The sequence below is a fragment of the Vombatus ursinus genome, unplaced genomic scaffold (genome assembly GCF_900497805.2).
Source record: "Vombatus ursinus unplaced genomic scaffold, bare-nosed wombat genome assembly UNPS02011334.1, whole genome shotgun sequence".
NCBI classification, from domain to species: Eukaryota; Metazoa; Chordata; class Mammalia; order Diprotodontia; family Vombatidae; genus Vombatus; species Vombatus ursinus.
The window spans coordinates 3,316,139-3,334,190 of record NW_020951112.1 but is presented as its reverse complement, the minus strand read 5'-3'; the positions used below and the strand labels follow the sequence as shown (position 1 = coordinate 3,334,190).

General features: G+C 37.6%; 1 protein-coding gene across 3 annotated transcripts in view; it reads left to right on the top strand.

Annotated features, from left to right (window-relative positions):
* The window catches only part of NR1H4 (nuclear receptor subfamily 1 group H member 4), a 76,085-nt gene that overhangs the window by 9,070 nt on the left and 48,963 nt on the right, over positions 1-18,052 (top strand). For all 3 annotated transcript variants that reach the window (XM_027855843.1, XM_027855848.1, XM_027855844.1), the window contains one exon: positions 4,505-4,642. In XM_027855843.1, coding sequence (XP_027711644.1) covers positions 4,505-4,642 — 138 coding nt within the window. The remainder of the gene's footprint in view (positions 1-4,504; positions 4,643-18,052) is intronic.

Sequence of the window (18,052 nt, the reverse complement as noted above, 5' to 3'; positions counted from 1 at the left end):
TGGTCAAGTCTCTTCACTTTTCTTTGCCCCAGGAATCTCTCCAAGATGAGATTGCAGGATAGGAGCTGTTCTGCCTTGGGAAAGAAAGTTTCTTAGTTGGTGGTTCCCTAAATCAATTAAATCACAAGTGCTGTATTCTGCTTCCTTACCTTTCTCTAGTAGCACGTATATTTGACTGCCTTTTTCTCTGTATCCTCAGCACCTACAGAAGTGTCCAGTACCTAGTAGGTACTTCATAAATGTCCATAGAATTAAGATAACATACAAGCATTTTCCTGGAAATAATTGACCCCATTTTGCTCTCCTGGGTCATGTGATTAATACTTATTTACTCATATTCATTTTTCTATTCTACCATCAAAGTATTTTAAAATAGATATCTTTTGTTCTTACGTCACCTTCATTTCCCAATATACCCCTCTTTGTCCCACTTTTAGGGAGTCATCTCTTATAACAAAGAATAAAATATAGAGAGAAAAACCGTTGAACCAAACTAATCAATGCATTAATAAGTCAAGTCAGTAAGCATTTATTAAGTACCTGCTATGTTCCAGGCACTGCACTGTCAGTCAGTTAACAAACATCTATTAAGCGCCTACAATGTACTAGGGCACTGTGATAAGCAATGAAAATATAAAGAATGGCAAAAAATAGGGGAAAACTCTGTTGTCAAGAAGCTTACTGTCTAATGGGGAGGGGGAAACATGCAAGCAACTTGGTAGAAGCAAGAGCTATCCAGGATAAATTGGAGACAATCTCCGAGGGAAGAAGTGAAGATAGTCAGTGTCCCACACCCATGATCCCTGCCTTCTACAAAGGATGGGAAGGAGATTTGCCTCCCTATATCTTTTGAGACCAGGCTTAGTCGTTATACTTAGTAGCCAATTTCATTTGTCTGTTGATGCTCTTTTCACTTACTCTCTGTAGTCATTGTGTATATTTTTTCCTGGTTCTGTTTACTTCTTTACCTCAGTTCATATGTCACCCATGATGGAAGAAAGCATTTAAAATAATAATAAGGGTACTTCATACTTCATGATCCGTGATCCCCTTGGTGGAGGTCTTATCCCCACTGATATAGATGGTAACTCCTTCATCATTTATGACATGGTTTTCAAGAATTATTTCCTTTTGTCAGCACTTCAGAGCTATGTACTTTTGTTGGGACAGGCATGCCTTCCATCAATGCTACTCTTGAACCATTGTATGATCATTGACAATTGTGGCTGATAACTTCATTCCACCCTGGGGTCATTTGAGGTACTCTGAGGGTCCAAGAGGCTGTCTGGCCCAGAACTTGGAGCATAGCCCAATGAGAAAGGAACGTTTCTTCCTGAAGCCAAAATGAACTTCTCTGAATGTTGCCAGGTTGGTCCTTGGTTAACGGAGAGCCAGTGTGATTCCAGAACCAATAAAAACTCAATGAAGAGACACCTAGCTTGTTAGAAGAGGATAATTGCTACACAAGAAGCCTTTCCTGACATCCCCCCACCCCACTTAATGCCAATACTGTACCGTATCGAGTATCTCCTATTTATTCTACATGTCTAATTTATACATAATTGTTTGCATATCTATTACACTGTGAGCCCCTTGAGGAAAAGGAATGTTTTTTTTAAACTTTCTTTATATCCTTTTGTACTCTTTTTTGTGTTTCTTTGTAGCACTTAGCACAATGTCTGGCGCTTAATAAAGGTCCTTAATAAATGCTTGTTGACTGACTAACTTATATATGCATATTCATATAACTTTATAGTTTACAAAGCACTATACAATATCACTGCTATTATTTTTGAAATATTTTAAAAGATGCATACAAAACTGTGACGTACAAGTAGACTTGAACTTTAGGCCTATTTTAATAAAATGAAACTAAATAGGGATTAGTATCAAGTCCTACATTTGGGTTTAAAAAATTGAGTTTTCAAGAACCAAATGAGAGAGACATGGTTGAATAGCAGTTCATCTGAAAATAGATCTGAAGGCTTCAAAGGACCACAAGAGTAGTATGAGTCAGCAATGTGGCACATAACTAGGAAGCCTTGTATGATTGCAGGTTGTCTCCCCAATGACAGCGTTTGCTCTGTCAGTTCATATGAGGGAGCTGGAGATGATGACCTCTGAGATTCCTTCTAACCCTGAATCCTATGATAAGTTGTAGAGAGCTTTGAGGAGACCCACCAGGATCACTCTGTACAAGGACCAGTTGAATAAATTGGAGCAGGTCTGGCCTAGAAAAGGGAAGGCTTGGGGCAACATGCCATATATTTGAAGGGTTACCACGTGGAAGACAGATCACACTTGTTCTGTTTGACAGAAGAGAGAAGAGCTATGAACATCAGGTAGAAGTTAGAGTGAGGCAGATTTAGGCTTCTTCAAATCAATGAGCCTTTATCAAGCATCTGTTGTATGCCAGGAACTATGGTATGCATTGAGAATACAAATACAAACAAACAAACAAAAAGCTTACATTCTAATGAGGAATGACAGTACATAAAAGGGAACAGAGACATCGTCAAAGGGGAGGTGCCCGTTGCCAGTCATGGTGGTGAAGTCTAGAGAAAGAAGGCTGGCTGGCTTGGGAGCTTCCTCAAAATGGAGGGTAATTCAGAAATTCAGGTAGAAAGGGGAGAAGAAACAAGTGAACCATGAGGGTAAAGTCCACAGAATGGAAGGAGAAAACTTCCTAACAGATGTTGCTCTTCCCAAATTGATTGAATTACCTTTGAGATTAAGGGTTTCTCCACAATTAGGGGTTTCTCATCACTGCCTTAATAACAAGTGACTGGCCACTTACTGGACATGTTGTAAACAAAGGTTCTGGTAGCTAGTGGATGGGCAGGTCGCTGAGGTCCCTTCCATTACTCTACCGTCTCATTTGAGCTTCACAACAGGCCTGCCATGTGGGGAGGAGGCGAAAGGATTGCTATCTCCATTTTACAGATGGAAACAACCTGAGGTTCAGAGAGGTTGAGCGATTTACTCAAAGATGCACAGCTATAAGTGCCAGTCTTCTGACTCCAAGTGACTTCTCTATGGCACCATGATATATATACATTTGTATGTACATACATATGTGTGTATGTGAGACTTGTATATATATATATACATATATACATATATGTATGTGTATATACATATAGAACCTAAAATTAAAACCATTTCTAAGATGGTTTAAAAATTCAAATATATAGATATGTTATATATATAGATGTACATACATATGCACAAATGTATGTATACATATACATTATATATAATTCTTTCTAAAACTCTTTAAAAACTTAAATATAGAACCTAAAATTAAAATAGTTCCTAAAATGGTTTTAAAATTCAAACATACATATATATGTATATATATACATACATATACACACACATATATAAACTGTTTCTACAATAGTTTCAGAACTCAAATATATGTGTATGTGTATGTGTACATATATTTATACATATATAGTTTCTAAAAAAATTTAGAAACTCATATATTATATCTGCGTGTACACACATACATATACATATATAGATAGATAGATAGATAGATAGATAGATAGATAGATGATTGATAGATAGATAGATAGATATAGTTTCTAAAACTGTTTTGAAACTCCAATATAGAGTAGTATCAGAAAGTTATATGGCTTGTCCAAGGCCAAAGTAAAGCATATTCAAGGACAAAGTTATAATCATAAGGAAGTGTTCCCTACTCCTAGTACTATGCTCTGAGTCTTGGGTTGGGCTGAGTGTCTGAAAGAAGAAATGGGACTAGGAAAAGGAAATGCCAGGAATAGCTGGGTTCAAGTTCTGACTGACTTATATTGACTGTGTAATTCTGAGTCAGGCATTTCTTCACCTGTTATTGCCTCAGGAAACTTTCTAAGATGCTAAGTTTTAGAGGCATCACTAATATGTATCAGTGGAATGATTTTCTGCAGGGAGAGTTTCTAATTCTGATGAAATCACAGGCTAAGACTAGAGAAGGGAAGGAAGGAAAGAAGAAAGAAAGAAAAAGAGGGAAAGAAAGAAAGAAAGAAAGAGAAAAAGAAAGAAAGAAAGAAAGAAAGAAAGAAAGAAAGAAAGAAAAAACTCTTGGGTATTGAGTAGAAGTAGCTAAATCCAATTCACGCACAAGTCAAGATATCACCTCGTGATGTCATTGGTCCTCTTCAAAAATGTAGGACAGCCACCACCCCACTACCACCATCAATAACAAGAAGCAGGATCATAGATCTCTACTTAGAAGGAGCCTTAAGGCCATGTAGACCATCCATTTTCCTCATTTCACAGATGAGGTACCTGAAAGCCAGGGAAATGAAATTACTTGCCCAAATTCACAAAGATTGATAAAAATCAGAAATAAAATTTGAACCCAAAGACTGACTCTCAGGCCAAGGTTCTTTCCACTTGGTACACCAACATTCAGAAGGGCCTGCTGAAATGTGTATATAAAGAAAAATTAGTTTCCTTTTAAAATTTAACTCTATTTTTATTTTCTTTCTGTAAGGATTTCCTGTCAACATATGTGTGGAGAGTATTCTCAGATTACTGAGTGCCTGGATGGGATCAGAAACAAATCTCATTGGACATACCCACTTGTCTTCTTCAGAAGAATTTTCTTTCCTTGAGAATTCTCATTTATATGGTAAGTTGTAAAATGACTTTGAGTCTTAACTAACACTTTGGGAATGCCCAGTGGGATCCTTGAAGATGTCGTCTCGTCCCCTTGGGTGGTCTTCCATTTGGGAGTCATAGAATTTTAGACCTTGAAGGAACATCAAGGTCATGTATGCCAACCCATTCATTTTATAGATGAGAAAAGTAGGGGTGCCAGAGGCTAAATGATTTGTCCAAGGTCACACAGTTGATTAGGAGTACACCCAAGAGTAGAATGCTGTTCTGACTCCCAGCCCAGAGCTCCTTGCAATATCATCCTAAAGGAGTTTGAAGAATGCCTCCTCTGTTAGTAATAACACTTACAGTTTAATATGATGCCAATTAAAGGCTCAGATTATCTGTAATAAACTTCTCCTTGGCAATTCTCCATTATGCTGATTGAAGATGTTCATTGTGCTGCTGAAGGAAACTATAGTGACTGAGTTGGATTAGTCATTTCAGTCAAACTGAGGACACTTTGTACTAAGTTGTTAGCAGTACATCGGTAAGTAAATGATACCACAAAATATGTTGCTATACTTTATATACTTATAAAAGCACCTCATTATTTTTTTCAATTAAGAACATCAGCAAAAAAGCAAGGGGTGGGGGAGATTAAAAATAGGAGCAGTCTTAAAGATGCTTCAAATCATAGGACATAAATAGATGACCTCTCACCTTATTTATATGTGAGGCCAGCCCTGATGGCAGCTTACATTTCCCTGTCTTTCTTTCTCCATAAGCATATTATAGATTAGGGTTCTTAACTTGCGATCCATGGATCCTTTGATTTCACGGGGTCTATGAATATGCCATCTTTATATTCACTAACTTCTAATTGCAAGTTAGCATTTTCTCCAGTTATGAATGTAGGCAACAAACTGCAGTAGTATTAGGGTCCATAGACTTTAACAGACTGCCAGAAGAGTCCATGACTCAAAAAAAAGGTTAAGAATCCTTGTTATAGACCATGGTAGACAGATTGATTACATCTTTGATTTCATGAATAGAGATATTCCCTCCAATGGCAATTCCCACACAAGCCTTCTCATCTTGGGTGACCCTTGCCAATATCTATGCTCTAGAGCCTTCATTAGGCTTCAGTTTTCTTATCAGTAAAATAAGGAGTTTGGACTAGACCACTTCTAAAGATGTTTTCAACTTCAGGACTATGACTGTATGATCTCTAGACATTACTTAGAGGCCGATGGAATGCTGACTTATCCACTGGCTATCGTTCACCTTTAATTCATGACTGGCCCATCTTCTCTTCTGTTAATACCCTTTATGCTACTTCATCTGCACAAGTATGTTGATGATATGCTGTGACTTACTCATGCCTGACATATGTCTCTTTATTGCCTTGTGAGTGACCTTTGACTTTAATTCTTCAGAGACCGTGATGTTCCATGCCGCCTGTGGTGTGACAGATAGAGTGTTTGACTTGGTGTCAGAAAAAACTTGGTTCAGTTTTTGCCTCTGATGCTATGTGACCACAGACAAGTCACTTATTATCTTGGAGCCTGTTTCCTCATCTGAAAAATGAAGATAATAATACTTACAATACCTAATTCACAAGGTTATTGTGAGACCCAAATGGTATAATACATGGAAAATGCTATACGAATAATAATAACTAACATTTATATAGCAATTTAACAAGATATTGTACATATATTATTTCAAACGATCCTCACGGCAATCCTGTGAAGTAGGTGCCATTACTACCCCCATTTCACAGATGAAAAAACTAGGTCTAAGAAAGACGAAATGACTTGTCTTGGGTAAGTGTCTGAGAGAGGATGGATTTGAACCCAGGTCTTCCTGACTCTAAGTCCAGTATACATTAATATTTATTCATCCTGTATAATATTTATATTTGGACTTCTGATCTCCCTCATTAGAATGTGTGGGTATGTTTTACAACTAAGGATTTTTTTTTCTTTTTTAAAACTTGTATCCCCAGCAACTGGGACAGTCTTCGATACAGGTTGAATAATGATTGATTGCTTTCTGGACCCAGTTCACTGTTCATTCTCTCTCTCTCTCAATACATATATATTATACATATATGTACATATAAATGTATGTATATGTCTATATTATGTATATTATATATACACAAATGTGTGTAAATATCTGTTTACATACACATAATATAATATAAATACACAATATGTATATCTATGGTCTTCCAATTGCATACAAAAGACATTTTTCATCCACTTGGTTGTTCCTGTGTGTACTGTTAGGCAAAATTCTTTTGAATGATTATATGTAGTGAGAACTTGACTGAACTCCTGGGGCTATTCCAGCTGTTGTGGCTATAGTCCTGTCTCTGCCCAGCCCCTTGGCTCAGTCCCAGCTACTGCTTTGTAGCCCTGATGGTTTGGAGTTTAAAATGATTGCCCTGAAGGTTCAAAAAGTTGTTAGGAATATTTTCCTGAGCTCAAACTATCTATGGTATGCTACCTTCAGTTCCAGACTTTGAAAGGACAGTTGTGTTTCATATCCTTTTTATTCTTGTATTATGCATTTTAAAATTTCAATTAAAAAGTAATTTTAATTGGATTTTATGATTCAATAGTGACTAGTACATTTTAACAACCTCAAAAAACCTTGAACCTGCTGAATCTTGCCAAACTTAGGCTTAGCTCACAGTATCATGGATCTCAGTCAGTAGGTTTAGTGGAATTCCAGGGTTTGAGAATGCAATCAGCCTATTGTCATTTATAAACAGGGGCAACTGAAAGATCTCACCATTTATAGTGAAACCTCTCCCATTTGGTCCCTACGTGGGACATACTTCATGGTGGTTGGTTGCCAAAGGCCAATGTTTCACTAGATGCTGATAATGAGACACTCTTTGAACAAAGTTATCTCCACTGTCACCTCTTTCCAGGAATCTAATATGAGCTTAACAAATGCTTGGTAAACAACTTGCCTTTGAGGCAACATTTTGTGCAACTGAATCAAATTATTTTCAAAGTTAGTCGGCAGACACAGTATGTTCTTGTATTCTTTGAACCTTTCAGCTAATTGTGTAACTCTAAAGATGTGGCCTGCTGCAGAATGTTGTTTATGAAAGGTTACTTGTACTCTCTCCATTTTATCAAGGATATCTGCGATACACACGTGTAAATTATTCTCACAAATATTCTCAAGGTTGAACAAATAGACATGGGGTTGGGAGTTATTGGCATTTTATCAATTCTCTCTCTCTGTCTCTTTCTCTCTCTCTCTTTCAATCTCTCTATTTCTGTCTGTCTCTCTCCTCTCTCTCTCTCTCTCTGTATGTGTGTGTGTGTAGATACAGATATTTATAGTGACTCTTTTTGTACGGCAAAAAACTGTCAACTTAAGGGGATGCCCATCAATTGGAAAATGCCTAAACAATTTTGGTATATGAATGTAATGGAATACTATTGTGCTAAAAGAAATAGTGAAGGGGAATTGTTTTTAAAGAGAAATAGAAAGACTTGTATGAACTGATGCAGAGTAGAGTGAGCAGAACCACTGAGAAGAACCATTTACATTATAACATCAATGGGACAGTCATCTAACCTCTCTGATCTTCAGTTTTCTCAACTGTAAAGAGAAATATGCTACCTCTCCCATGACCTCTCCCATGTACCTATGTCCATGGCCTCAAAGGGCCAAAGCAGTTAAGTAATAGAGATTTTCAATGCCAAAAGGTTGGCCACAGCAACTCACAAAGGGTTGCCATGCTGAGAGCTGTTCCAGTAAAAACATGTCCACACTTAAGAAATCCAAATTTTTAAAAAGAAGAGAATGATCTCAGAGACCTGTTCATTTGTAATCATTCTAATAAATGAAGGGAAAAATATTGTGAATTTTAAGGAAACAGCAAATATCACACCTGATAAGAATTGTAGAGATCATTGAGTCTAACCCTCTTATTTTATAGAGCAGCTCTTCTTAAACTGTGGGTAGTGACCCTAGATGGGGTCACGTAACTGAATGTGGGGGTTGCAGAAGATTTGGTAATAGTGAAAGGTTTCTGAATGGTGCGATGACCTAAAATTAATTGAAAATCAAAAGTGTAGTGAATCCGAGGTATTTCTGGCAGCATTTGCCTATGTTGTATCAAGCAACTTCACTGTAGCCTTGGTTGTGAACACACAACACGAGCTCTTTGCCCTGCCATGCCATCGTGCCACATAACACCAATGAACGTTGCCAGAAACACCTCAGTTCAGATTTGAGACTATTGTATGTTATATATTGCAGTGATTAAATCATTACATGAAGTTTGGCTCGGGATTAGGACAGAATTTCCAACAATTTCTGAAATGGCCGTAAACATACTTCTGCCATTTTGTATTACATATTTGTGTGAAGTGGCATTCTCAGCATTGATGATTATAAAATCAAAATATCAATCAACTCGGAAAAACATTAAAGATGCTCTACGTCCTGCAGTATCAAATATTCCACTAAGATTGAATTCTTTATGTAAAAATAAACAAGCACATCATATCATTAGTAGGCACGTTTGCTTTCATCTTTAATAAATGGTAAAATTATGTATATATATATATATATACACCAAAGAATTGTTTCAAAATAAATTTATGATTTATTATCAGTAAATGTTTGCTTTGTGTACCTATTTTATATAGCTATATACCCAAGGTCACGTGAAAATTTCTCAGGTGAAAAGGAGTCGTAAGTGGAAAAAATTTAAGAAATCCTGTTATAGAACGAGGAATTGAGGCCCAGAAATGGGACATGTCTTACTGAAGTCACACAACAAGTGAGGAGCAGGGCTAAGTCTAGGATGTAGGCTTTCTGGTTCAGAGTCCAGTGGGTTCTTGTGTAGCACAGCAACTTTTCAAGGAGCCAGTAAGAATTTTTCCTTTGAGGAAAAACAGAATCAATAGCCTGGAAAGAGAATAACCATATACTTTCCAAGGAATTCCCAGCAGCAGCCCTCTTCCCTTAACATCGTGGCATGTTATCTTCCCTATTCTATCATTAAAATATTTCTCAGCTGGATTTTTATTTTAAAAATTCTCATCTGTTTGGGATCCATAATCACAGTTTCGTGGTTTAAACATAACTAACCTTTCAACGGAATCAACTAAAATAACATTTGGTATTTCAGTTGTCTTGCGGCATCATGGTGAATTGGCTATAATTTTGGACTTGGATCTGGGAAGACCCGGGTTCAAATCCTATTTCTGTCTCCTACTAACTGTGTGACACTGAGGAAGTCATAAAAACTTCTTTGTGCCTCAGTTTCCTCATCTGTAAAATGAGGGGGTTAGACTCAATATGCTCTCTGATCCCTTCCATCTCTGAGTCTATGATCTTGTAACTTGGAATTAGGAAGACCTAGGTTCAAATTCCGCTTCTGGCACTAACTAGCTATGTGACACTGGGAAAACCACTTAACTTCTCTTCACCTTAGTTTCTTTAGCTATAAAATTTGGATAATAATAGCACCCCATCCCACAGAGTTTTTGTGAGGATCAAGTGAAATAATATATGTAAAGGATTTTGTAAAACTGAAAGCTCTATATTAACTCAAGCTGTCATCATCATCATCATCATTATCATCATTCCCTCCCTCATTTATTAGTACTTTCTATTTATTGAAGTTCCTTTGTACATGTTTTATTTTTTCTGGCTTATATACTAGGTAATGTCAGGTCATGGAGTCAGAAAGACTTGAACTCAAATTCTGTTTCAGACACTAGGTTTTTAACCCTGACAAGGAACCTGACCTCTGCCTCAGTTTCCTTAACTGTAAAACGAGGGTCATAGATTAGGTGGCCTTTAAGGTACCTTCCCAAAAAAATCTGTGCTTCCACCTGTCATATCCCTCCAGTAGAATGTAAGCTCCTTGAGGTCTGGGATTGGTTGGTTTTTGCTTAGTACCTGGCACATAGTAGATACTTAAGACCATGGGATAAGAGATCAAAGCTGAAAGAAACCTCAGAGCCCATCTAGTCCAATATTCGCATTTTAAAGATAAGGAAACTAAGGAATGGAATGGTTGAATGATTTACGCAAGGTCACACAGGTAGTAAGCATCAGAAGCTGGATTTGAACCCAAGTTTTTTGACTTTTGAGCCAATGGTATTTCTACTATACCACTATGTCTTATTGAATTGAATTATCCCATTCATTAAATGAAAATGAGCAATGTCATGCATTCTGCCTTCTGGCCTTTAATTGGGCCCACGCTGATAAAAGATGTGGCCAACATTACAGACATATTAGCCCTCTGAAATAGGTTTCTTGACCCATGGTATGACCCAGAAGAAAGAACACTTATCACCAGTCCCCATCTTCCTGTCCTTCCCAGTCTTTGTCTCAGCTCAAGTTACCCAAGAAGGGAACTGAGCAGTGAGATCTCCATCTGGAATGGCTCTTGATGGCTTGCCAAGAGCTGAGGAGACTGAGCTAAGGGACCTGGGAGAGGTTATTCCAGTCTCTTTTCTCTCATTCTGTAGTATGGGGTCACTTTGTCTTCAGTCCCCATTCTCTGCGATCATTTTCACATGAGCCATTCTAAAGGAAGAGTTACATCACAGTTTCATGATCATGCTCACATTTCATACTACTTTAAAGGGTTTTCCCCCAGATTTGAAAAGTAGCCATTTATTAGAACTACTACAAGAGTATGAAAAAGAGGGGAGAAGGAAAGGAGGAAGGTGGCAATTCAAGTTTCACAAACTTATCAAAGGATACTATTTGTCTCATTAGCCTGAGCTTACTTTGAATGTTGATGGGATCATTGGATCATAGACTTATAGAGCTGGAAGGGACCTTAGAAAGCAGTTGGTCTTGGGGCAGCTAGGTGGTGCAGTGGATAGAGCTCCAGCCTTGGAGTTAGGAGGAACTGAGTTCAAATCCAGCCTCAGACACTTGACATTTATTAGCTGTGTTACCCTAGGCAAGTCACTTAACCCTGATTGCCTCACTAAAAACAATCAGAAAAATCACCTGGTACAACCACCCCATTTCATAGATTAGGAAACTGAGGGCCAAAGAGATAGATGACTTTACTCAAGGTTACAGAAGTAATTAAATGGCAGGCCTCAGAGCTGAGCTCCAGTCTTCTGACTCCAAATACAACACCCTTTCAGCACCTGATTCTGAGGAGTCCACAGGTTCACCAAACTGCCATGATACAGAAAAATGGCTACAAACCCCTGACTTGCATAAAGATGTAAAGGCTCTGTGACCTTGGTAGTGTAGGGCACTCTGGGAGTGTAAACTCTCTTCACCAAAACAGATTATAACCCCTCTGTCCTTCAATAGCTAACTCCCAGAGAGGTGCCTGAGTCACCTCTTCAGACTGTGGATCTAGACCTGGAAGGGTCTCATCCTTCTTGTCCAACTCTTTGCTTTTACAAATGGGGAAACTGAGGTTCAGGGATTTTAAGTGACTTGCCCGAGGTCATAGAGTTAGTATTACAGGTGGAATTTGAACCCTGATCTACCTACCTGCCTCCAAGCCCAGTGTTCTCTCCACTGTAACACACAGTGTCCTTTTTAGACCAAGAATTCTTAACTATTTTTTGTGAATCATAGGTCTCTTTTGGTGGTCTGATGAAGTCTATGGATGTTTTGTCAAAATAATATTTAAATATAATTATTAAATAATGTAATAATGTAAACACTACACATTCTGAATATTATTCATAATTATTAAATAATACAACAATAATTTAAATAACTGAATAATTTGGGAAATACTGCATTTCAGTTAGACTTCAGTGAAAATAAAGATTGAAGAAAATTGTTTTTCCCATCCAGGTTCAAGGATCACCTGAAGTCTATCCATGGACCTCAGGCTAAGAGTTCCTGCCTTTGAGCTAAGATTTACTAGTCTTCTTTCTACAGTTCTTTGCTGATTCACATTGCAAATACACTGCAAAACCACAAGCAAATCTTTTTTTAATATCTTTTGTTATTATTTCATTAAGCAGAAGGCCTTTTTAGAGCTAAATGTTTATGTTAGAATAAGGGTCTCTTTCTTTCATGTAGCGTGATGAAGGAGCTTTGACCCACTTCTGACCTTATCCCTTCTCCCAGTCCTGTGCAGGACCTTGCAAGACTCTTGACTTTTTGCACCCTTTCTTGTGCCTATTTCAGATGAGCTAGTCAGCGGCTCTCCAAGGAAGTTTTATCTTTATTAGAGTACGAGGCACTTTTTGGAGTCTGATTCTTGCCTACTTAACTGGCTCAGGATAAGTAACTCATTAGATGTTTCAGAGTTGGCCAGATGTCGTGAATATAATTAGCTGGGTCGCGGCTTTATTTTTGGGTCAGTAATTTCTAGAGTGGTCACAGGGTCTCCCTAGGGCTAGGATAACCAGAATTCATATCCAGCCACTGACACGAACTGATTGTGTGACCGTGGGCAAGTCACCTACCCACTCGGTGCCCCTGGGTAACTTTCTAAGACTATGTTGCCTATAGGTAGCTGATCTGCTTGGGTGGAGGAAGTTTCTTCACCAGAGGTTCTCTACATCTCTGAATTCACAGATCCGGACCACAAAAAAGTTTCTGATATTTGATTTGAGGAATTTTTAGAATTTCACCAAATCCTGAAAAAAAAAATCAGGCTCTCTATTCAATTCAAGACCTTGGGCAAATAACTTAGTTTCCCTGGGACTCAGTTACCTCCTCTGTAAAATGAGGAGATTAAACTAGACGGCCTCTGAAGTTTCTTCCAGCTCCGGATGAACCAAGATCTCTTTTGGTGGCAAGAACAAGGACAGAATGGTGGCAGAACTCTGGAGAGAAGAGAGGGAAGAAGATGACAAGATATTGGAAATACATGAAAAGGTCCTATTTAGTCTTCACTTAACCCAGATGCAAATGAGGATTTCCTTCAAAGATAGTTGAAGTATTTTATTTTTGTTTCCTCCAGCAAAGAGAGCTTCAGTGGTTTTAGTGACAGAAAAAGGGCAGAACCTTTGCTTTCCTTCAGAAATTTCAACTTTAGTACTAGTTTCAGAGCTGGAACTCTTCCCATATACATTGTTGCAACCATCATTAGTGTTGTTTTCCTCATTCTGCTAATTTGATTTGCATCAGTTCATAGAAGCTTTGTCATACTTCTCTGTATTCATCAGACTAATTACGTTCTGTGGCATGGTAGTATTCTCTTCAGTAACAGGGAAAGACAAGTATTTATGTGCCATATTTTGTTTAGCCATTCTTCGATCTGTGGGCATCTATTTTTCAACAGGCATTGAATAATAGTTAATAAATGCATTTATTAAATAACTACTGTATACTTGGCAGTGTGCTAGATAATGAAATAGTTCTGCCCTCAAGGAACTTATATTCTAATGGAGAAAACAACATGTCCATGGTCAATATATTGGTTTATTTTACTTAACTGTACTTCTTTCTTACAGGTGAAGGGTCTATGAGGGTGGAGGAGTATGGTATTAGGAAATGAGAGCAATGTAAAAAAAATTGGCAAACATTTTTAAAAAGTCCTTTCAAGTAGTTAAGCTCCATTTAAATATAACAGATTATGTAATTATGTTGCTACCATACTATCAATCAATCAATCATCCAAAGAACATTTATTAAGAATCAACTATGAACCAGATGTGGGGATTCAAATACAAGAGAGAGACAGTCCTTGCCTTCAAGAAGTTTATATTCTATTTGGGGAATAAAACATACTAGAAGGTAGGTAAAGAGAGGATAACTAAAGAAATAAATACTATCAAACTCAAAACACATGTCCTCTTTTTTAATGGTTAGTAACTGCTATTATGGAAAGAGTTGGACTATATAAATCACAACCATGTTGTTGGATGGTTTTGCTTAACTTTTGGGGAAATATACTTCATGTGGAGGGTCAGGCTATTGATTCAGAGTTTGGAAAGTATCTTTTGTATAGAAAAAGTCATTGTATATAGGTTTTATTCATTCATTCACTTATTTATTTGTTTGTCCATTCATTCATCCATTTATTTTTACATGCTACTTGGAGACCTTATTGTCATGTAGAGACGCTTTTGGGTCCTCACTGTATATTCCAGGACCAGAGCAAGCACCAGCTGGTCCTGGGAAGCAGAAAAGGTTCAAAGGACAGTCCTAGTGAAGGACAGTCTGGAATCTAAAAGTCTAGGATTTTTTAGTCGTAGAAATTTAGGAAGACCTGTGTATTAGGAATCACAGATTTAAATGTGGGAAGAGACCTCCAAGCCATCTACTACTTATTTTTCAGATGAGGAGCTGACACTAAAAGAGTTGAAGGGATTTGTCCAAAGCCACTCACATACCAATCAAAGATGGCAGTAGTGATCTGAATTTTTAAAAGTATCATCCATGGGGCAGCTAGGTGGCACAGTGGATAGAGCTCTGGCCTTGGAGTCAGGAAGACCTGAGTTCAGAACCGGCCTCAGACACTTGACACTTACTAACTGTGTGACTCTGGGCAAGTCACTTAACCCGGATTGCCTCACCAACAAAAAGCAAAATAAAAAAGTATCATCCACCTTACCAAAATCATAGATCTGTGAAGAAAGGGAGGAAAGAAGAGAAGGGATCTGGGAAGAGAAGACAGTCTGATACTCATCCCCATGCCATCAGAGTAGATTGTTGTGCAAATTACTTGGATTACAGTAAAATAATTAAATTTATTGTTTTATGCTATAAATCTAATAAGTCTTTTACATTAAAATTTTAATATACAATACATCCTTTTGCTAAAACACTTATTTTAAGTGAATTGGCATTAGGTTAAAATTTTTGACATTATCTAATTCATCATCAGGACACCACTTTTTTTTAAACTACATTGGATATTAAAGGTACCTTTGATCAGTCCATTTTACCAAGTCTAGCATTGATTATAGCTTGTAATTTTTGGTAGGATTTAAATCACGTGAGTTCCCAGGGCACTGAGCTTGCTTATCTCCATCTCTCTCGTAAATTTTGTGACATGTGAAAGGGTAGAAAGCTATATTGTAGAATTCCATATAAATTTGGAGATTTCTATAATTTCAGAACCATTCTTAGTATAGCACATGCTCTTGAGTTTCTAACCCAGATCAACATTCACTCTGGCAGGCTGAATTCCCAGAACTCAGCTAGCCACATACCTCCTCAGGGTTCCAGGGGTAGCCTTGAGGTTTTGAGAATGTTTTTCTAGTATGAGGGCTTACAAGCCCCTACTGGTGTACACCCTCCATGATTATGATTTGATATCAGTTAGCTACCCAGACTTCACTTTTAGAAATAGGAATTTATGACACGGGAATACTAAGAACATTTGGTACATGTGTTCCCTCAAGAATGTGACACATCTTCACATAAGCACGTACAGAATCCAGGGGGAAATGGGTTTAAGCTTAGAGAGTTCATGTGGCTAAGGGTTCACTTTCCTTCCTTTCAGGGGGGTGTTCACGAGGTATCTCATAGGCATGGTATAAAGTATTGACTCTTTGATTCCTTGTAGAGTACTAAAGCTACCTTTATTTGATGGATTTAATTTATCCTCAGATCCCAGTTTGGATATTATTGCTTTTCTGGGTGCCCTTCTAGGATGCTGATGAGAAGTTCAAATCTGCTGAAATCCCAAAGTTTATAAAGTCCTCCTCTTGTCAAGGGTGATATGGATGGCAAAAGCTTTTCTCCCTACCCCAACTTCAAGTAATTCCCTCTCAAAGTCTTGGCTAGTTGTACTGGTTTTTTTTTTCTCTTTAAGTTCCCAGATACTTGAATTCAAATTCTGACCTTATTTGGTATTTTCTAAAAAGATGAACAGGATTTCCAGATGCCTTAGATCTTGGATTTGGACTTCTTCTGATAATGATTTTGATGTAAGTTTGAAGTAAAAAGTAAGGTTCAGGTGCAGCTAGATGGCACAGTGGATAGAGCATCAGCCTTGTGCTCAGGAGGATTTAAGTTCATATCCAGCCTCAGACACATGACATCTGATACTTACTAGCTGTGTGACCCTGGGCAACTCACTTAACCCTGATTGCCTCGCCAAAAAAAAAAAAAAAAGTTTCATCAGCAACAATTTCCTTTTCCCAATCTTCATCACTCCAGTCTTAGTATTGTCTGGCTGGTGACAAGCATTTTTCATAGCCACAATTAGTAGTTATTTTTTAATTAGTCTTTACACTATTCTTCCAACTTTAAGAAGCCTATACTACACTATAGACAAATCAGTAATGAATGATACTACCATTTGCCAGCTCCTTCTGAAGGTTTTTGTTTTCTTAGGATTAATTAGATTTTTTTGTATCAGCAGTTTATCAGTTTTTGTCTTCATCATCATTTTAGACCGTATTTTCCTTAGTTTTGGCATGATAGATCCTATTTCATTGCAGGCTTAAATAATCCTTTAAATTCTCATCTCACCGACACCAACACCCATATGCAATGGTCATGAAGTGTTGGTCTTTAAGAGTTACACCTTTTGCACATTTCTTTGGAGTAATATGTAATAATATAACATATACAAAGCACTTTGTAAACCTTATAGTGCTGTATAAATGCTTTCTATTATTATTTAAAACCATGTAATTTTTTTTAATAGAGCAATGAAATACACGTGTATGGCACAAAATACAGAACCCAACTGACAGAGAATTAACTAAACTTGGAGAAAACAGCTTACTATGATTTCTTCTTCTCAAGGTCATGTGTCCTGAGTCAGCCTAGGGTCAGTAGAGGTACACGTGCAAGACCACTGTGATTACAAAATGAAATCACATTAAAATATTGCTTTTTCCAAGGAAGTCACATGCTACTATAGTGATTACTCAAGAGCTTATCATTAACATTTGTGAAGGTATCAGTATTTGAATTACACAAGAAAGCGAGAAAATGTGATATAATTGAAAGAGGAACAGACTCAGAGTCAGAAGATCAGGGTTAGAATTCTAGCATGGCCCATGTGACCTTGGAAAAGTCATTTCCCCTTTCTGGACTCCAGTTTATCTGTACATTGAGGGTGTTGGGTCAAATATTTCTCAAATCCTTTCCAGCTGAGAGGTGGCAGGGTGTAGGAGAAAGCAAATGGCGTTTGAAATCAGAGGACCTGTGTTTGAATCTTGGCTCTACTACGTCATATCTGTCAGCCAATAAGTATTTATTAAATCCCTCCTTTGTGCCATGTCCGTGGTCACCTTGGACAAATCATACAACCTTGGTAGGTCTGTAAAATGAAGAGGTTGGACTAGATGACCTCTCTGGTCATTTCCAGCTCTGAGTAAATGATCCTACGGTCTATGGGCCTCAGTGTGCTCATTTGTCAAATAAAAGAGACAGATGAGGCAGAGATCTAAGATTCCTTCAAACTCTAACATTTCTTCCTTAAAAACAAACCCCCCAATTCCTTGAGGGCAGGGAGAGATTTTCTTAAAACAAAAAAAGCAAAAAA